Genomic DNA, 21,491 nt, shown 5'->3' with positions numbered 1-21,491 from the left:
ACAATAACAAGGAGAAAACTCTCCCTTTAACGCTCACACAGCAAACAGTCACGCCTGGCTGTACACACTCCTCTAACTCCACACGCAAACAGCTCAGAGCCGACACAGCGACGGACATTTAAGACACTTCTGAGACCTCACGGATGACCTTTTTCTTTTTCAGCTCCGACTGAACCAGAGAGGTTAAACACTCGACTCAAAGCGCCGACTTTAATCAGTACTCATTAACTTTCATCAACACACTTCTGACTCTCTCTGTAACAATGACAAATGAGCTGAGAGTTTGACTCGAATTTCAGAAAATTTTGAGTCTTTCGTTCTGTTTTGGGTTAGGGCTCAAGAAGCTGTTGAAAAATTAAAAGAAAAAGTGGCACGATGTAAAAATGTTTGATACTCAGTCCAGATTTGAGTCGTTGGGTTCAAGTGACACCAAGAATTTTATTTATAAGAAATGTGGCTCTTAAAAAGCTATTCGATTATATCTTTGATTCTTCTTTCAACCTCCAGACTAAAGCTAAAACAGTCACTCAGCTAAATGATTTGTGGATCGATAAAAGTGTAAATCAGCAAACACTCAAGCTTCTTTTAAGGGCCTGTGTCCAGTCAGCGCCTCATCCTCAGTTTCAGGACGAGTATAACCAGCCCACTGTCTCACTTTTATGAGGTTGTAAAAGACTCAGTTGAGACTCTGTTAACTGTTAAAACAATATAAGCAGACACAAAAACTTAATTGTTCATGTCATTTACATTACTTTAGGGCCTGTCTCCATTAACACAGTTGTTTTGTGTTTAAAGATTATGTTAAGATAAAATTAATGTTTTTATGGTTCACTTTTATAAGCACAGAAAAGCCCTTGGCACCAACTGTGTTTGATTCTGTTGTCTCAGATGAAATGAAGATTAACTCTTCAAATATCTTTACTGAGGGGAGGGTTTTTTTGTTGAACAATATCAAAATTTCTTTGGGTTCTTTGTCAAAAAAACATTTTGTTTTCAAATTCAAATTCGTCATTTCAGTCTTTGTTTATAAAGACTATATTATAAAACTGGATAGGAAAAAAGTTGCAACTTTTCTCCAGCAGAGGGTGAAATGTTTCTCTCTGGCTCTAACTGACTCTCGTGACATGCATTTTATGGGAAAATATGGCTCCTGATATAGTCTGTAGACGTTATCATCATCATTTTACTTTTCCACATGGTCTGGTGTTAAAAAAGCAAACTAAGAAATTGTAAATATCAAAAAAATCACAATTTTAATCAAATCGGTACCCCAAAAATCATAATGGAATCGAATAGCAATGGAATAGCATATCGTCCCAGCGTTAATCTTTAGTTACTTTCCGACTCAAAAATCAATTTTTGGTTTTCTTTGTAGCAATCTGTTGACTACAAGAACTTATGAATCAAACTACAAAATATTTCAGCCAGACAATAGTACATACTTAGGGAGCAGAAGCACTGTGGAACAATTTTTGATAACTAGCAATAACAAATATCTGAAAGAAGTGCTCTGAAATCATATGTGAAGAAACCCACAGGTGCAGAAAAGACAATGGACACAGGCCCTTATCAATTGTCAATAGTTGACCTTAAAAAATAATAATTAAATAAATAAATAAATAAAAGAACAGCAGGTTAATATGAAATTTATTTATTTATTTTGATAAGTTGGACAGCATTTTTTTAAACTATTCATTTATGTTTTACCCCCATTCTCTTTGTTTTTAAGTTACAAATGATGAACGGAAAAAAAAAACCCTACAAACATATTTCTGAGATTGATGCTACAAACCTGCACTTAAATAATGACCCTCCACATGTGAGTCTCCAGGTTAAAAGAGAGCAGGCATGTAGAAGAAATGGTTCCCAGGGTGGAGGAGTCTCTTCCCGTCCGTGTCAAAGGCTGACTTTGCTGAGTAAATGGAGCAAGCTTTAATGCTCCTGAAATGAATATCCGCGTCTTGACCAAACTCATTTAGAGATCAGTCAGGGTCTTAATCCCTCTCCCCGGGGGTGTGTGTTTGTGTCTTTTTCTTGTGTCCCCTCTTCCTTTTGGAAGAAGGTAATATGGCTAAATTTGCTTTGCTAATGGGCTTAGTGCAAGCTGTTGCAGGGCAGAGTCGACACGCAGCAGCCTGGCCGGGATACCAGCGCCTTTTAATCTGACTCCTGGTGTAGTGAAAGGGAAAGTGGGTTCTAGCTCACCGCAAGTTTAGAGATAAAAGGAAACTGGGGTGGAGGTTTTACAGTGGGGGGTTCAGGACCAAACACTACGAAGGGAATCTTTAAACCAAGGAGGATAACTTCATTTAACTTTGGGGAAGAGACAGTGGGCCTTTAGCAGGACGTTTGAATTAATTGAACTATTCTGTGATTAGAAAAGGGTGGAGGAATAATGGGGAGGTTCCTGTTTCCGAAAGGAGAAATTTGAGCTAAAATCAGCAAAATACTTGAAAAAAGTCTTCTGTACTCTGCAAAAATCCAGCTGTTATCATTCAATGTGCTTATTTCAGGTTTACATCAGACAAATCAGTCAGACTTTAGTTTTTTGCAGTCTAATGTATATCTTACTTGTCAGTTTTTCTCATTTTGAAGCTCAAGTAAAGAACTTCCTGTTTGTGTTGACTTTGGTGCCGCCTGTGGACATTTCTCCTACATCTTAGGGGGTTTATACGACAATGGTTTTAGGATGAAATGCAAAAGTTTTGTTGAGTTTTAGCCTTGTGTTTACACGGAAATGGTGTTGCAGCCGATCTAAACGCAAACTTTTGAAAACAGCCTCCAGAGTGGGATTTTTCTAAAACACTGCCGACACCGTTGCCATGTAAACAGTAAGCCAGCATTTTCAGTGGAAGTGCTAATGCCACACTCCGCATACAACAGGACAACAGTATGGTTGTTACGATTGTCGCGAACTACCCCGTTGTGCTTGTGCTGCTCAATCTGCTGTATCTACTGACTGTCTTCATACAAAATGTGCATCTGTTGCTTCACTTTTGCACTAAGCATTCACCAATACACCAGATGAATGGCTCAAGTCTACTTCAGTGGAAATCTACCAAAAGTGGCTTCTGGACAAAGACAGTTATAGCACCAACTACAGGCCTGGCATGCTTACTACAGCGTTTTCAGTCCCTTTCCATGTAAACACAGATTTTTTTTTATGCGTTTTAGCGTTTTCAGATGAAATGTTGTTGAACCGGGGCCTTATTGGATTTTTACCCTGCCAATGAGTTAATCACCTCTGCCAAGGAGATTATGTTTTGGAAGAGTTTGTCTGTCTGTTTGTCTGTGAAGAACATAATTCAAAAAGTAATAAATGGATCTTGATGAAATTTTCAGGAAATATTCAAAGTGGAATTAAAAAAGAAGTTATTTAATTTTAGTGGTGATCCAGATCACCGTCTGGATCCGAGATTTTTTAAAAAGATTCTCTATCATTGTGAGATAGGGCCAGTTTCACCATAAGTGTATATAACTCCACGATAAATGGTCAGATTGCTTTACAAAATAATACAAGACAAGGTCATCAATAATTTCTGACAGATGTTAAGTATATTCTGGATACTGAAATATGTACTGGGTGATCATAATTTTCAACACTGTCAGGAAACAAATTATCGTACAAAACTGCAACTAACACCAAATTGTTGCAGACAGTCTGCTGAAAGGAAGTATAACATTAAAGTAAGACTAAAGTGTTGGTGACAATCACAATATGCTTGGCGGGGGTCTGCACTCTCTGAGTGCTTTTCTAGTTGTGTTTTGTGACTGAGAAAATCTCCTCCTGTTTAATTTCAACAATCAAATGTATCATCCACTGTATAGTCAGTTTTTGGTGTGACAGCTACCCGCTCATAGCGGTTTCATGCTTAAAAAAATAACTCCATAGAAATGTTCAATCTTACCATTAATGATGTATTGGCTTTTGTAGCTCATACAGGGGGGAAGTAAATAGTAAGTCTTAAATAGTAATCTGTTTCATAACCATTAAAAAATATTCACTGGAGCTTTAACACATTTTCGTCCATTTAATCTGTCAGCGTATGGACGTAGTTTTAACCATGAGTGAACTTTCCCTTTCCTCAATGACTTTTGCTGACAGCTTTGGTAAATCATTTCCTATCTTTACAACACTTTAATTTCTTCATGTCTCAACAAATAAAGCCGTGCCTCTCCTGAGACACGTTCAGTGTGGAAGCACCCTTCCTCCAGCCTCCGATAACCTGATGTGTGACAGCAGTGTGCCTCACATTCGCCACCTGTGGCAGGTACACATTATGGCTGCCATTAGTGAGTTCACCCTGAGATTACAACACATGAGCTCCAGCTGACATCCATAAACGAACAAACTTATGACTGCAATTTCCTCTGCAGAAGGAGCTATCAGTGTCGTCCTTATAAAACAGACACCTCAGATGTTTTCTGCAGGTTTCTGTGCACGCTCTTCCCGACATTATCTAACTTGATTAAAATCTCCAGCTGACAGTGGAGACAGACGGCACCTTGAAAGCCGAGGCAGGCGGCGGAGCTGCTTCAGGTCTCAATAAGAGTCATCTACCCCCAACACATGAGCCATTCTGGGCCAGTGACCCACACATAAGAGACTCAGTCAAATCCATTTTGGCCCCATGGTCTCTTTGGGGTCATTTCCCTCAGTATCTCCATTAGGCTTCTTAAAGAGCATCAAGCAGCACTCATCTCAGTTCTTCTCTGCACTTTACCGAGGCACAGCTCCTCTGATGGACTTTATCACAAAACAAAGACTAAATTTTGATCAGCAGCTGCAGTAAAGAAACATTTGGAGGAGGTGTTTTGTCTTCTTTTGGTTTAAACATGAAATCATCAACCTAAGTTTTACATTTCACTTAAGTTTTACAAACTTTTTCAACTTTTTAGGATCTGAGAACTTGTTTTTATTACTTCTGCAGACAAAGAATCAGCCAACATCTGCAGTACTTTAAATGGCATCTTAATCCTTGAATGTCTTGTTTGTTTTTTAGTAAAAAAACAGAAATGTGAAGCTCATCATGCTTTTTCTTGTGTCTCATGTCTCCAGATAGCAGCTATGTCAAATCCAGGGGACAGTCTATCAGAGGGCTCAGTGTATTCCTCCAGGATCGGGATGACAGAGGACTCTCTTGCCATCATGGAGCGAAACAGAACCTCAGGAGAACCCTGGGATCTGGGAGAGACCAAACCAAATGTGGAAGCTCTGGAGCGTGGAGTGCCAGGCCTCTACCTTTCCTGCTTCGACATGCTCCTCACAGAGGATGCAACTTGGGTGGTGAAAGTCTCAGATGCTTCCCCAGCGTTGTCCATTCCCACTCCTCGTATGGAGCCCAGGGAGGAGCCTGAGCAGTGCCCAGTCATCGACAGCCAGGAGCAGGGACTGTCTCCGGGACTGGAGGGTCAGGAGGAGGAGCGCTCTCTGGAGCAGGTGCAGAGCATGGTGGTGGGAGAAGTGCTGAAGGACATCGAGACAGCCTGCAAACTCCTCAATATCACACCAGGTAGGCAGCAAAACTCAGTCTTTACTCACACTGAAGAACAGAAACATTAAAAACCTCAAGGAGAGGTTCAGTTTCTTTAGTTTTAATGTTTATTGTCATGAAAGACCAAGAGGAACAGGATTAGGAGATAAGTTAAGAAACAATAAAAATAGACTTTGTTAAATAAATACTGAAAAAAAAGCCACAACTTGACTTTAAAGCTCCACTAAGGAATATTTATGTTGAATTAATGTTGGTACCCTCTGTAGTCAAAGTGGTACCTGTCATCTTTTGGCTGATTTTGACCTCAAGGTTGGATGTCTATGAGAATGAGACAGTTTGGGCCACAAATACCGACAACACAGACTCTGAAATGTTGTTTTTAAAGGAATAAATACCAAAAATGCAGGGGAGAGGAAAAAATACAGGCAGACACAAAGAGGTTCCTCTGATTGTCAGGAAATCAAAGTATTGGGAAAAATCTAGAGATGCCTTCCAAGAAAACTGACCCCTCATCTCCAAGAAACTGTTTTCTTATGGTGAAAGGAGCTGAGAGGCAAATTGGCAATGGGTAAAACAATGTTTTCTGACAACTCTGACAGATTTGCCCAATGCGTGTTGACTTAAGTAAGTTTGCTTTTGAAAAATGCCTGGCTTTATGTGTAAAAGGCCTCAGAAGGAGTGCTAATGAGCAGGCACGAAGCACTGGAGTCCAGGGGTTAATATAAGCTTCTCACACCTGCTTCAAATCAGGAGTAATCACATACACACACCTGGCTCTGCTCTGTAGTGATTAATACACTGGATTACACTGAAAATCAAAATAAGCTCCTTACAGTTTTCTGATAAAAAAATCAACCTCCTTTCTTTTCAGTGGGGTGTTTTTGTCCAGCGTACTTTAAATCATGTTCACCATTGTATGGTTTTGAAGCCAAAATTCACCCATCACAGGCGCAGCCATTAAAGCAGTTGTACAGCCAGAGTCTGCGTCGTGGAGACGATGAGGGATTCTGGGAGAATCTGAGTGGAGCCAGGTGACAAAAATAATAATGTTTTTTTTTTCTTTCAAGAGTCTAATCACTTATCTACCTCCCGACTTATTTTACAACCCCCCCAAAAAAATACACAAGAATGGCAGCTTTCAATCATCGTTAAACGTGACATAAAACCTGGTTTTTAACCTCGTATAACTAATGAAAACAAAACTTTTCAGAAAAAAGAGAACTTGAATACAATCGGCAGCCAAATAATATCTTCAAATCACCACAACAATCGAATGTGAGAAACATTTCTACGAGGTGTATTAATTTTTTTAAGTTTGACCACAGTCCATCTGGAATGACTGGGGAGATGGATTTTTTGACCTATACTGCAGCCAGTCACCAGGGGGAGCAGTTTTTGTGGGGACCCCACTTTGAGCCGAGCATGTTGACGTCCTTTTTTTTTTTTACAGTCTATGCACCAAACTCACCTTAAAACCTACCTGTTTACTCTTGCCTTTGGTTGAGTTAGTCACTTGTTTTTACTTGCGTACATTTCTCTTTTTACTGTTGTTATTGTACGTTTCTCTTTTAATGTTGTACTTGTAGCTTTTTACTCTTTTATATTTTTCTCATGTAAAGCACTTTGTCTGGCTTGTCCTATAAAATGTGCTATATAAATAAAACTGACATTGACATTGACACTGACAAACTCCTCCTGCTGCAGTGGTTACAGGCAGTAAGAATTTGTAATATCAGCCATCTATTGAGCAGATGTGTGGTAGAATTTGCTTGTTTGAACTTAATTTATGTGTGATTGCTAATTTAATATAATTTGACATGGTAAATGAAAATCTTTGAGTTTGGGGTTGATGGAAAAGAAGAATTTGGGCTCCAGTTGGCTAACTTTATGCAGCTGCACCTTGTGTATGGACTTTGCTGTTTCATCCCCTTCCTACCAACACTTGGAGTAACAAATCTTGATCAAATGATTAAAAACAAACAAACAAAAAACTCATTAGTGACTTACAGAAAAATCAGCAGCCTTACTATTAAACCTATATAATTCATTTATTGATAAACATATGCAATGATGTATATAGAAGTCTACTTAATAAAATAAATAATAATAATAAATGAAACGGTAGAAAACTCTTGTCCAGTGAGCTAAAAAAGTAACTAAATAATTACTGAAAACTTTAGGTAGTTGAAGTTTCAAGTAATAATAAAAAAGTTGACTTGAGTAAAGGAAAAAATGAATCTGTCTGTACTGTTATAATGTATCCATGTTCAGTTATTTCCTGCGCCTGAACACCTGCTACTATAAGTTCAAGAGGTCTGCTTCAGTTCCTCAGAAATTTAACTAACAAAGACACAAATCTTTAAAGTACACAGGACATTTTTCATGCCTCCAAAAAAGGAATTACTGATTCTTGCTCCCAGAATCAACAGATATTTGTGTGAATAGCTCAGGTAAGATGACAGATCTCTTCAATCATATCCTGACTGACGCAGAGCCGTGTTTGCCCGCTCCAGGATCTCTTTAATCCTGACCTTTGCATGAGTTCTCCTGCACTGTGGTACTGAAGCTTCTGTCCTGACATTAGACGTGTACACAGTCTTATGGGCGAGGTCTGTGCTGCTCGTGAAAGCAAACAGAAGAGGAATTATGTATTGTGAGACCTCTGGATATCATAAACCTGTGCAATCCCCAGTCATCTGTTTCACTGATCAAAACTGCAGGAGCATAAAAGTGTGATTACAGAGCGGATTTAGAAAATTTACTACGTGTAGCAGGAGCAGGATACACCCTGGAGGCTTTCTGGGAATTTAAACAGCTCCATTTGACTTAATATGACTCAGCTATAACACTCAACCAAGTGATTTACTGCATGTGCACCTGCTGGTTTCCCACCATCCTCTCTGTTTCTCACAGACCCCATAGACTGGAGCACAGGGAACGTGCAGAAGTGGCTGCTGTGGACTGAACACCTTTACAGGTTACCACATGCTGGGAAGGCCTTCCAGGACCTGACAGGGAAGGATCTGTGCGCCATGAGCGAGGAGGAGTTTCGACAGCGCTCGCCACAGTGTGGAGACACGCTGCACGCTCACCTGGACATATGGAAGTCAGGTGTGTAAGATCTGTGTACTTAATCATGTTGGTTTTGGCTTGCTGCAGCTTCTACCATGATTGTGTTTGCTTCTTAATTTGCATTTTGAGAGTACAGCTCCTTTGTTGAGTAAATATGATGGATGTCTGTCAGGTTGGCCTTTCTATCTGGGGGCTTTACAATCTAAACATCACATCATTACTTCATTAATGGACTAACAGTGTTTCAGTAACAGTTCAGTTTTACTGAACAGTTAGTTTTACTTTCTGACTGAATGATCCTCTTTTCTCTCCTGCAGCTGCCTGGATGAAAGAGAGGTGCTCAGTTGGAGAAACAAAAACTACAGGTGAGTTGATCATAAAAACTGCTGTCACTGAAAATCCAGTTCTGACTTTGCACAGTCAACAGAAATCTGTGATGAACAGTCAGAGACAGTAACACACACAGCGCTGGAGTTTAGTGTTTACCTTTAACACCTGAAGTCGCACAATAAAAATGATTCCACTTTTTATTTTATGCAAATAAAAACACCTGCCAAGTTTATCTCTGACACATCTGTAGCCTTGTGTTTTCCGTGCTCTGACAGATGTGTGGAGACGGATTTTTAGAAATCTTCTTTAAGATCAGGCCAAAGACAAAAAATTCATGAATTCTAGGAAAGAGAAAAGGGTCCCTATTATTCTCAGCTCTGAAACTCTACTGCTTTGAATCACACTTCTCTTTTTGTTTTGTTGATGTTTAGTTTCTGAGGAGCTTTGGTCGGAGGCAGACTCATCATGTTCAGGTCAGCCCATCCACCTGTGGCAGTTCCTCAGAGAGCTACTGCTCAAACCTCACAACTACGGGCGCTGCATCCGCTGGCTCAACAAAGAGAAAGGTATCTTTATTCATTTTTTAGTTCTGCAAAATATCCTTCATGGAAGTTCATTTGTTTTTATCAATCATAAGAGAACTTGAGTCTCCATCGATTAACAGCTGATGTTAAGGGTGTCTTTGTGCTTTTACCAACCAACGTAACACACTTTTCCCACCATTCTTTAACTCAGACAATTTTCACATAGGATTATTCATTCAAGGGAAACGATTATTCAAGGAGCTTTATTGTCATTTCACACATGTAAAGACATGAGGTGCACAAATACACTATATAAATATAAAAATATAAAACACACACACACTATATATATATATATATATATATATATATATATATATATATATATATATATATATATATATATATATATATATATATATATATATATAAATAATATATGATACTTCTACCACAACTTAATTTAGCGCTTTTAGGAAATGATCAAACCCTGGGTCACTGAGTTAATGTCTGCAGCAGTTTGTTGATTTAAGGCCTACATCATTTAAAATCTCCTTCCGTTGATTTTCCTTTTGTCCAATGAAATTTATTGGTCAGGATAATGTATATATATTTTTTAATCATATGAAAAGTCAAAATTTTGAACCCAACCGTTGACCTTTTTTTCTGAAGAAAAAAATAAAAAATGATAAAAAAAGAGTTCAGTCAGACAACTCACGTTTGAATTGTTTATTTAGCAGCAAATATATTTTATGTTTGGCGTCCAGGCTCCGGCCTCATCACCCCTCACAATAAATTTACATGGTGACATTGAGGAGTGATGAGCAAAACATTGTGAACATAATCCCCCCCGGAGCCTGCAGGTGGTTGCTGGGGTGGTGGTGGGGGCAAAGAAACATGCAGCATTACAATCGCAGGGCAGCCAAGGCATTGACAGGCAGAGAGGGATGAGAGACTCCCCGTTTAAATAGACCGCCCAATTGAGAGAGTGTGATTGCAAGATGGTTATGACGTGTGAGACACGTGGTATGTGAATAGCAGTGCTGCTCGAGTTGACTGCCTGAACTAGCTCGCGGGCTCGCCCCATTTATAACGATTTTGTGTTAAGATTCTCTCTAGATAATAAACTTCATGTCAACAATGATGAATACTTGGACACAGATTTTTCTTCCTGATCTTGAAAAATTCTTGCTCCCAATATTCGCCTTATTGTGATCCACAATATAAACAATTTGTGGGTTTTTTTCTGTTAAAAACAATTTAATTTAATTTAATAAAACAAAACAAAATAAAATAAAATTAGATTAAACAAAACTAAACTAAATTAAATTAAATTAAAGTAAATTAAATTAAATTACATTAAATCTCATTGAAGTCAGTTTAATTTAATAAAGTAAAATTTAATTTAATTTAATTTAATTTAATTTAATTTAATTTAATTTAATTTAATTTACAGGGACATTGCATATCTATTTACATTTTAGTAAATATGCCAGAGTTAGCCAAAAGGCCAGTTTTCATCTGTAGTCCCTGGCCAGATGTTAAATAGGCAACCTAATGTGGATTAATTTTGAAGTACTTGTGGACACTGGAGCTTGACTGGCAAAACAAAAAGGGAGGTCAAAGCAGAAGAAAAACTAACAAGAGACTGATAGAGCATGAGCTTGAGCACGAGCTAAGCTGTTAGTGATAATGTCCATTCAACCCCCATGCAGCAGTTATTCTGCAGTGGTCTGTTCAAACTTGAGTCTATCAATAAAATGAAGAGTGAGGTTACGCTAGCTCTGCTTGGTGAGGTTGGAGTTGGTAGATGGGCACTGATAGGACATAACCAAGATTCACTGATGCTTCATGTTACATGTATCAGAGCACCGAGCTGTGAGTAATTCTAAATAGAGACAGTTACTAAACTACACGACAAACTGAGTTTACAAAGTTTTCTTGTTGTGAGTATGTGTAGTGCTGCACTTTGGGCTGTTTCGCTTCAGACCACCAGGTTATAATCCTTGATCATTCTGGTTTAACATTGTAAAAAGACAGATTTCTATCTGTATGGTTGTGTGTTAAATTGTAAGTATGCACTCTTCTATTCATTTCCTGAAAGCACTTTTTTTTTGTTTTCCTTCAGGTATTTTTAAAATTGAAGACTCAGCTCACGTTGCCAGGCTGTGGGGACTGAGAAAGAATCGTCCTGCTATGAACTATGACAAGCTGAGCCGCTCCATACGTCAGTACTACAAGAAAGGCATCATCCGCAAACCTGACGTGTCCCAGAGACTGGTGTACCAGTTTGTTCACCCAGTATGAGTCAGCAGCAAACTGAGAGGACAGGGAGTTCAAAACTCCAAGGACACGCTATCCCAGCATGCACCTGAACTCTTAATCTTGCGAAGGTGACATGCTGCATGTGCACTGACCAACCCCGATGGCACACACTTCTTCTGCCAGCTCTGAAGCAGCAGCTGGCAGCTGCTGCATGAAGACTTATCTTTGCATCCGCTGAGAGGAAGAGACAAAACAATGTGACTGTTGAAGCTTTTTCCTGCTGCAAAATAAAAAACAACTCTTTAACAAAAACAGGAACAAAAATTAAGAAATGAACTGCCTTTTCATTAGCTTGATCTGCCTGTTTGTGTGGCCTGAAGTGATCATAACTCAATCAAAACATGACGAAGAAGTGAAAACGTACGCTCTTACGTACAAGCTCAAGGAAAACGCCCTTGGCTACGTTTGTTTTGCTTTTTTGTTTCGCTCATTTTGACCGAAGTCTGTGTTTAAATTAGAGCCAGTTTTGCAGCCACAGTTAAAAATGTGGTGAGAAATGTTTTTCTTTTAATGGGTTTGGTCCTGACTGTTATAAACACAACCAGTTAAGTTTCCATGACCCATCAGCAATGAGACAGAATCTGATGAGTGTGAAAACCTTTGAGGGAGTCTCATACTATGCTCTGACTGTACTGATACTGACACATGTAATTATTTTCCAAGCTGTAACTTAGCAAAATATCATACATTTCCTGAGCACTGTTTAATTGCTAAGAAGATCATCTATATACACATATTCTGACCGCTCTGGCTTCTTTTATATTGTGTACTTTAATAGAAGTTTTAAAAAAAGGAATCTGATTTAAGATGATGAATCATGTAAATAAATCCAGACCAGCTGGACTGTTACTGAAACTGTAAAAACACAACATAAAGTGATATCTGTTCATCTTGGGGTTGCATTGTTGATTTGATGCTCTACAACATTTCCACCATTTAGGACTGAACAAACTTTTTTTTTTTTTTTTTTTTAATTTTGCACATTTCAACAAGCAACTGAAGATAAACACAGTGGGACAGGGCTGGGGCCCAAGCCTCCATGAGGCCCCCTATTTCTATTCCTAGTATTACACAAACACAAACAGGTTAGCATGAAAATTAAGCTATTTAACCACCCAGTTAAAAGATAGTTTTCTGTCATTTTTTTTAACTAACTAGCTGGTTTGCTATTAATGCCTACACAAAACTGTTTGATAACATTCAAGTACTAAAGCTGCAAACACCACATTTTGCCTTTAACTAACTGCACTTTGGATGGGCACTGGGCACTGCACGGCACACACATATTACCAATGCACTGGAGCTGTGAAATTTTAGCAGCGGAAAGAATCACTCGGCCTACATCAGCAGCTGTTGACATAAAATTTTGTTACATATCATTGATTGTATATAAATCATTATTCACACACGCCAAAAGAAAAATCAATATAATTTTAAGTCTCTATTTTGATTGCTCTTTGAAGCCCTCTAGTGGCTGTGGGGCCCTAAGCAGGAACCTCGTTGGCTTATGCCTTGGGCCGGCTTTGCAGAGGGGAATGCTAACGGCATCATGAAAAACAGTTAACATTTGAAACACTGCAACATGAAATGAGCAAAATTGCAGGATTTTTTTCTAGTATTAGAATTTAGCTTATGACTTCTTTGCTTTTAAAGGAAGTTGTTAAATCTTTGCTGATCTTGTACATGAAAGCTAGTATTTACAGACATAAAAAACCTCATCCTACTTCGATGTAAGTCGGATGTGTCACTCATTGTGAATATTTCCTGTTGAAGAATAAAAAAAGGCTGTTTCTTCAGTGACGCCTTCCCTCACGCAGCAACATCCAGTATTAAAAATGACAGTATAGAAGTTTTCAGTCTTATTGCTGGTAGTCTTGTTTGTTTTTGTTTGTCATATAAAGGCAACTTGTTTCACAACCAGTTAAAATCTCTCAACAGGGGCTTTAAACTCACTTTCTCCTACACAACTACAGGCAGATAAAAGAGGTGAGGCCGAGGCAGACAATCATACATCTATACATCAACTTGCAATGTCTCTCATCATGTACGAATATAGCCCAGAGCTTTTCTTATCACCAGTTGGATGAGTTAACAAAGAATCCATGTCCATATGAGAAAAACTGTTAAACTTCTTCTCCTTTTAAACAAAAGGGAAATAAATTCTATTTAATTTATAACCTTTGCCATCCAAGGAAAAATGTCAACTTTTTTAATGTTGTTTAAGAACTAAGATCAGAAACCACAAAATTCAGAAAAATATTTCTAGCTGTGGAAACCAAACAGGTTTTACTCAGTTCAACACATTTTCATTAAGATGTAGCTACTTAGCTCTACCAAATGGTTAAGTAGCAAGTTAAAGGGATAGGAATAAAGAAACATCAATAACATATATTAAAAAAAAACTATTTTGTACCAGGTTGTAAGCACTTTGTTTATCCTGCTTCATAAACGAGCATCATAACACTGGAGCTAATGAGATTTCCAAGTGGACATTTGAAGAACAGCAGCTTTTTTTTTTCTTACTTCAGAATCAGCTTCATTTAAAGATATTGGAGGGTTCTTCTTGGTGCTGATGCGGTACAACCTGTCAAAGTCACCAGAATGACTGTAGACTTTTGAAATCCTCAAAATTTTTATCATGAAAGTATACAAATCTTGCCATAAGTCTAATTAATTTAACAGTAACAAGGTTTTATTTCAAATACAACTTTTTATCTGACCCAAGACCTCTGGTTTGGCTACCTGGAGAAAACGTAAAAAAAATAAAAATAAAAATAAAATGATATAAAAAAAAGGATTTATCTTTAAAATGCTGGGTAGAGTAGTTTATTAAATTGTTAAATTAAAAAAAAAAAAAATCAGAACCATACAGAGCTTTTAAAAACAGACTTTCCAGTATCTAGAATGTACTGCTGGGCAGCATTTAATAGCTGTGAAACTTCAGTAGTGGGCACTCAAAGCTCCAAAGCTGCTGCTGATGGACACAGGCCCTTAAAGAGTTACATTAAGGATGTGTTACAAACTGCTGGAATTAAGCAAAAATAAGCCAAAATAAATATTTTTGTGTCTGATAAAATTTAAGTGTTCAAAATTTTTCTGGCTCAGTTGAGACTTTCTGGATTTAATAGTATGAGTGTTAACTTCATATTTCATTTGTTTTGAATTGTTTGTTTTGGATCATCAGGGACAATAGTTTTTGTTATTCTTTTATAGAGTTTTCCTAAATGGCTGACAGCCTAATCAAGGAGGATTTACAAACTTCTCCCAGGACTCAATACAGTTTATAATCTAATTCAACATCCTTCAGTTTTGACTCTCAGGTTGATCCAGGCTTTGTAAATTCAGTTACATGTGCTTCTAAAAGCAGGCGACACCCATCCTAACAGTTGTTGGGAGGCTCAGCAATCATTAAGTTATTAAATATTACAGTGTGTTCTCTTTTGATCCAGGTCTTAGTCAGCCTTTTTTTTTATTTTCTTCTGAGCGGTAACAGTTCAACGGGTTTAAAAATTTGTTATAATTGTTCTTTCTATGAAGTGAGCCAGGGGACATCTGCCAAGAAAAGGTGGCCCTGAGCAATACGGAGCGGTTTAATCCTCCAGGTAAGCATGCCTTACAGGGCAGAAGTGGAAGTTAAATTTATCCCTGAGTCTACTCTGCAGGTTTTCATGTAGGAATCAAAAGGATCAAGTGGAGTTAATGTGTCAGACTCCTGCTGAAAGGATATGACTGTGTGATATCTGTATGATCTGCACCATGGTGATGGAAAAACACACTGACAGAGGTGTGACCCTTCAGGGATTTCACGCAGTTCAAACAGAATTATCCAGACTGTCGGCAGGAAGAATGGGCCACAGCAAGCTTTTCACTGCTGCTGATAGCTGTTGTTATTCATTATCTTAAGTAAATGAACATTGACAAGACGCATTTTAATAAACGTGATGACAGGTGAAGCTTTTAACCATTAAAACAGAAAATAAAAACGTGTAGAAATGATCTTTTCTTTCTGATTTTGTTTAAAATAATGGCTTGATGCATAGGGGCAACAGAAACACAATCTTATATTTTGTGTTGAGAAAATTTGACTTCACTTTTGGTATCCTGGGTTTAATTTGTGTCCCCAAAGTTCTTCTGCTCTGCTTTGGATAGATTGACATTGCTTCAGAAGGTAAATGAGTACAAATAAAGATGTATTAAATACCAAACTTAATGAGTACCAGAGCAGAAGATCTTCCTGTTCGTACGTCTGTCTGCGGTGGGCAAATAGAGCCACAGAGTAATATTTGCATCTTCTAACCAAATTAGCTTTGAAAAGCAAATAGCTGTTTCATAACAGCTGATGTTTGAACTTTTCAAAATGATCTGTATTAATAAGTCATGTGATAATAAAGAGGGAATAACGCCACTGAAATATCAGCAATCTGACTGAACTGACTGAAGTCTGCATAAACAAACTGCATTTTTCAAGTTTCATCATTAAAACAATCAGAGGTCAGATGGTTTTATATGAAGCTGTGGAGACCTCTGGATATTTATCTGCATCAGGTTCATTAACCAGCAGCAGGTGTGAAGATTTAACTCATTTACACTGAAGCTTTGTGGTTTTTAATTATTAACTCCATGATATATGTGACACATCTTCCTCAAGGCTGCCACACAGAGCTGAATCTGGTCACTACTGACACCTAGTGGCAGGCAGAGTTATTGAATTCATAGTTAAATACTGATGGTTATACTAGATAGGAGGAGCAATCTGAACCTTATTTTAATCTTTAACACACTTGATGAAAGAGTCAAAAAGAAAAAAAGAAAAAATAAATAAACAGTTGAGCAATTTTCATACCATACACCTAGTTTACTGAATTTAAAAGTAACGATTTTAGTGACACAACCGTATTAAGACAGAATGTGCTGTTGTCTTTTCTTCTGAAATGTATCCACTACAAAGTTCTGAATTCTACGGAAGCCCTAAAAGGTCACAATTTCTCGAGATATATTAACTTTACCTTTTCTCAACTTATTTTTCTCGTTACCTTGACCTAACGAATCTTGTTTTCTGAAGATAATGGGAAAATGGATGTTATAAGATAATTTGGAGGTATGGCGGTATTTCATGGCTCTGAAGTTCAATTTTCTGGCGATCTAAAAATCGAATCAGCTGGTTGATTAAAATTATTAGCCAGTGGATATTATGTCGAGCTGCTTTGTACTTGAAAATCACGCAGAAATGGGAATAGGCCTCCACATACCTCAGTCATTAGAGCAGTGGCAGAGAGGCAACTTCGCACGCTGTCTTCTGGCTAATGAAAGCCATCAACATATCAGTGATCACATCTCTCATTATCTTGGGAAAACAAGTTTTTATTTTTCTCAAGATGTGAAAAATAAGTTGAGATCTTGAGAAAAAAAAAAGCAAAAGTCTGAAATTAACTTGTTACATTGAGAAAATAAAATGTGATAAACCTTTGACCTCTGACCTTAAGGGGCTCCTTGCCTAAAAATGAAAATACCTTTGTTTCAACTAATCTAATATTTAAAATAATCTTCCACTAAATAGTATACGTCAATTGCATGGCAAACACACATTTCAAGTGTGAGTGCAAACTGCTTGGAGTCATCTTTTACAAGAGAGACAAAAAGTCAGATTTTGGAGTTTAGATTAAATACGCTGATCATTTAATTATGATTCTGTTGAGGCGACTGCTATAATGAATTTCTGTTTCAGGCTCACTGAGTCTCAAATGTACCCCAGAGTTTTCTGATGACATCTTTTATTTTTGCTTATGCAGATGAACAGGCACTACAGTTTTGAAAGTACAGCACTATGCTAAAAAGAAAAGAGAGAAAGCCCTGGAGTCTTCTACAAAGTTTTCAGCAACATTGCAGATCAAGGTTTTCAGCAGGAGCCACAGACGGAAAAAACAGGAGCATTTGTGAAGTTTCACCTTCTTTTGAACATGATTTCCCATCCTTCAGTGTACGACAGGAGTTTTCACAGTGGTTGTACCTTTTTGTACTGTTGGCTTATAATCATACCGTCCTTTCTCGAACAAAGGGAGCCAGTGTGTCGTTTCAGTGTAAACTGAGCAGGATAAGCCAGAGCTGGATTCAGCTGAAGCGAGCGCTCGTTAGCTGAGCGTTGAGAGTCTTTGGGGAGTCAGGGTGGTAGATTTGATAAGGCAATATTATTTCACCCCTCTGAATCCAGTGTTTACAAGGAGCAACAGTTTTTAAAAAGCATACAGAAGCATAAACACAGAACAAGCGACAGCTCCCTTGTGAATTTTAAAAAATGAGCTTCTGTTCTCGCAGCAGCAAAAAGGCAACAGTCTCATCAATATTTCAGAGACAGATCCTCTTTCTTCTTTCTTGTGCAGCGCTCGTTGCAGCTTTCTCTGTCTGCGTCAGTAAGAGAACACCCGCCTCCCTCATCGACAAAGGGTGTAGTTTTCATCACACCTGTGGCTACCAGGAGTGACAAACCAATCTCATTAACAAATACTGTACTGCTACGTGCGCCCTTAAGCTTCATCTGGTTTCGATTTAAGGATTAAAACAAAAAGATTTAGCTTTAGCTGATCTATAATACAGCATAAAGCAGACCAATAAAAGTGTCCATGTTGCTTAAGACAAATAAATACAATAAGATTTTTAATTTGATGAAGAAACCCTTGATAGTTTGGTGGGATCAATTTCGGCCATGCACCGGATCAGTTCAGATCAGAGCGGTAAACAGTGTGGGAGCATTAGCATGCACATAATCACAGAGAGCAGGATAATGCTGAGTCACTGACATTCACACGTAGTAAACAAGTCTCATTAACGGCAGAGATGTTCCAGCAAATTAAATAAATAAACCTGTGACTGTGAAATGCAGCTCATCCCCACTCAGAGGCAGATTGTACTCACAGCTCCTGCTCACAGTGGAGACAAAACAGACAGAGAGAAGTATTGACAGGTGGGAGATACAACAGGCACCTTGATAGAGGCAGGTTGGACTGCAGAGGCTAATGTAAACAACCCTGTTTTGGTGGAGTACATATTTCCATTTGAGAGAGAAGCTCAGCTGAGATCTTGTTTCAGATGCTAATGCTAACACACCAGTCTCGAGGCAGTTTTTAAAATAGTTTCCGGACTTTAATCTATAGATTTACATAAATAGGGATGATAATCAGACAGCAGAATCTAAATTTAGTGTATTTCCATGGAATTTTACTCCTGCCTGCTACTAGAAAGTCATTGTGGAATAAAGGCTGGAGTTCACACCCATAACAGACAATTTTGTTAAAAATTACAAAAATGTGTGATTTGGTTCAGAATTCTATAGATGAGGCAAAAAATTTAAAAAATATACCATGTGACGTACATCATGTAGATAAAACAGCAAACAAACTCTGTGATTTTGTACTGGACATTAACCCCAGCTTCCTGTTTGTATGATCTCCAGTCCGGTGAATATCTACTAAAATTCATACTGATTGGACTTGCCTAAATAATTTAACATCCCATGACCCACAAGTTGGGTACCTTTCACATTTAAAACAATAGGGTACCGATGCCCAGTGCCTGGCAATCGCTACCGGTACTCAACGGTACCAATTTTTGGTACTTTTTTGTGTTTATGTGGTTAAAAAAACAATGTATCAATTATAAAACTTTTTTTTAATTAAACATATTCATTTTTCAATATATAGCCTTGCAATGCTGTGTTCATGTTCAGCATGAAAAACAACCAACTGTTCCACTCTCTCCCATTCACAAGGATCCATTTAGGTATCTGAACATGGTATCTTTTGGTTCCACATGAATCGGTACCTGATACCTTTGACAGAATTTGGTCGGTACCTATAAAAGTATCTAATTTGTTACCTATTTCAATGGCATTTTTCTAGGTGCAAAACAATCCTATATTTTGTCTGAGCCATCACTGCCAAAATTGCTTAACTACCAGGATGCAATTAGACACAGATGTCAAATTCCAAATATAGCATAGCATGGTTTGGCAGTATTCTGTTTAAGAAAATGGAGATTTGTAGGCTGTGAAATGCTAAAGTGGTGCAATTAGTGTGGTAATTTCCAGGACAGACACAAACATAAGCTTGCAAAGAGGCCTTGAGATGGTGGCGCTAGCTCGGCTAATGTTCCCTACACTGCAATAGTCTTCTTCTTGAGTCATGACTACTGAACTCAAACTGTTTTCTAAGTGTTTTCCAACTTTTACACTTTTTCATCTGAATATAAATATCTGCTACAACAGAAACTGGTTTTTGAGTCATCCCCATTTCTAACGGACAGAAAAATAATCTGTGGATTTTACTTTTTTTTAGTATTTCAAAGAGCTGCTTTGAGACTGGGGTGCTGTGACTTGCTGCGAAGTGAAGTGAGAACTGACAGCATCAAAGATATAGTTCAACATCACTGAAAATGTGCTTTTTTAAAACATCTTGCAGAGAGTAAGAGAGTAAATCAACACCACTGGTGTGATTTTACTTTGAATATAAAACAACAGCCTGTTGTAGATTAGCTTGGCTTATAAAGACAAGGGAGGAGTGGGGACCCTGTAATAGTGCTCCTTACATTCACACTTGCTCCTGTATGATAATCCATCACATAACTACTTTTACTACCCAGGAACCCCTGCTTCTTGCATGAGTTGTGTAATAATACTGCTATATGGGCAAAAACTGCAATAACTAGCTTCCTGTTCATATTGAAATACTGACATGTCCCTTTCACTAGCTTTCATGTTATGTTTCATCTTAACTTATTTCTGGACTTTTTTTGGTCAGTTCCTTTAGAGCTTTCTCAGCTAACCTGGCTCCTGCTGTAGCTTCACATGATTCTCATCCTCTCATTATTCTCAATATGCTGCTTGATGCAAAGCACATTTCCCCAAAATGTCAGACTATTCCTGTAATGCTGAACGTGTAAATATTCCACAAAGAAAAGAAAACACTATCCAATGAGAAAACAACTGTACAAGCATCCAGACTGTAAAAAAGATTTAAATATATACATGAAATGCACAATGCATAGCCCAGTCCGGCTATCCAGGCACAACAGATGACACCATATCAATATAAAGATGAGAGAACACACTGAATGGCATGTCAGCGTCACATCTGAAATCAAACACAGCTACACACAGACTGTCTTTTAATATTTCCAGTGTTTGGAGATGATGGTGTGATCCTGGTCAGATCTGCTCTCAGTCTCGTGTCTCTGTGATGAGTGCTGAGATGAAGAGTGCTCACTGTGCCCCGACAGGAAGAGGAAGCTTAGCTTTCAAGTCTCTGGCAATGTGCGGTGTTATGACCGGACGGTTCAGTCTGAGGAGAGCGCCATCGGCTGGTGGAGTTAAATCGGCTCCACGTAATTGGCTGGGTACAGGCCCAGCTTGCCGTTATCTAGGCGACCTTTACACCAACCTTGTTCGTCTTCGTCCTCCAGCTTCGTCAGTTCGTCTCCTGAATAAACGAGAAGAGATATATGATATAATATATGTTTTTTTCAATTGGCCACTGATGTCTACAGTGGTGTGGTCTGGGAACTTGTTCATCAAAATCATGCTCATAAACTACTGTGGGTGAGAGCAGTGCACTCTTTGGATGAGAGATCAGCATGGATATGAGGAGAAGATGTGAGATGACAGAGACATAGCGAGACACTGCAAGTCAGAAAAGTTCAGGCAGCTCACGCTCAAACTGAGGATGTGACGTGGTAGTTCAGAGAGAAAGAGCGGCAC

At 38.3% G+C, this 21,491-nt stretch overlaps 2 protein-coding genes across 3 annotated transcripts in view; one reads left to right on the top strand and one right to left on the bottom strand.

Annotated features, from left to right (window-relative positions):
* The first annotated feature begins 4,682 nt into the window (after positions 1 to 4,682).
* Positions 4,683 to 12,437, top strand: spdef (SAM pointed domain containing ets transcription factor). Its single transcript, XM_074676244.1, has 6 exons — positions 4,683 to 4,810; positions 5,060 to 5,513; positions 8,409 to 8,606; positions 8,885 to 8,932; positions 9,329 to 9,463; positions 11,550 to 12,437. Exons 2-6 carry the CDS (start codon positions 5,069 to 5,071, stop codon positions 11,726 to 11,728), a joined length of 1,005 nt encoding a protein of 334 aa, XP_074532345.1. The 5' UTR covers positions 4,683 to 4,810; positions 5,060 to 5,068; the 3' UTR covers positions 11,729 to 12,437.
* A 5,058-nt stretch (positions 12,438 to 17,495) lies between these two features.
* The window catches only part of pacsin1b (protein kinase C and casein kinase substrate in neurons 1b), a 34,987-nt gene continuing 30,991 nt past the window's right edge, over positions 17,496 to 21,491 (bottom strand). For both annotated transcript variants that reach the window (XM_074678057.1, XM_074678065.1), the window contains exon 10: positions 17,496 to 21,213. In XM_074678057.1, the coding sequence (XP_074534158.1) occupies positions 21,104 to 21,213 (110 nt within the window). In that variant the 3' untranslated portion in view covers positions 17,496 to 21,103. The remainder of the gene's footprint in view (positions 21,214 to 21,491) is intronic.

Source organism: Halichoeres trimaculatus, unplaced genomic scaffold, assembly GCF_033239565.1.
Source record: "Halichoeres trimaculatus isolate MK-OKI-2021-1 unplaced genomic scaffold, fHalTri1.1 fHalTri1_scaffold_1, whole genome shotgun sequence".
Lineage (NCBI taxonomy): Eukaryota > Metazoa > Chordata > Actinopteri > Labriformes > Labridae > Halichoeres > Halichoeres trimaculatus.
This window is presented reverse-complemented; position numbering and strand designations above follow the sequence as displayed.

Excerpts from the sequence above, each read along its gene's own strand:
- spdef (XM_074676244.1), top strand. The coding sequence starts at position 5,069 with ATGTCAAATCCAGGGGACAGTCTATCAGAGGGCTCAGTGTATTCCTCC. Across the intron at positions 8,607-8,884 it reads CCTGGACATATGGAAGTCAG|CTGCCTGGATGAAAGAGAGG; the intron begins GTGTGTAAGATC and ends TCTCTCCTGCAG. Across the intron at positions 8,933-9,328 it reads TGGAGAAACAAAAACTACAG|TTTCTGAGGAGCTTTGGTCG; the intron begins GTGAGTTGATCA and ends GTTGATGTTTAG.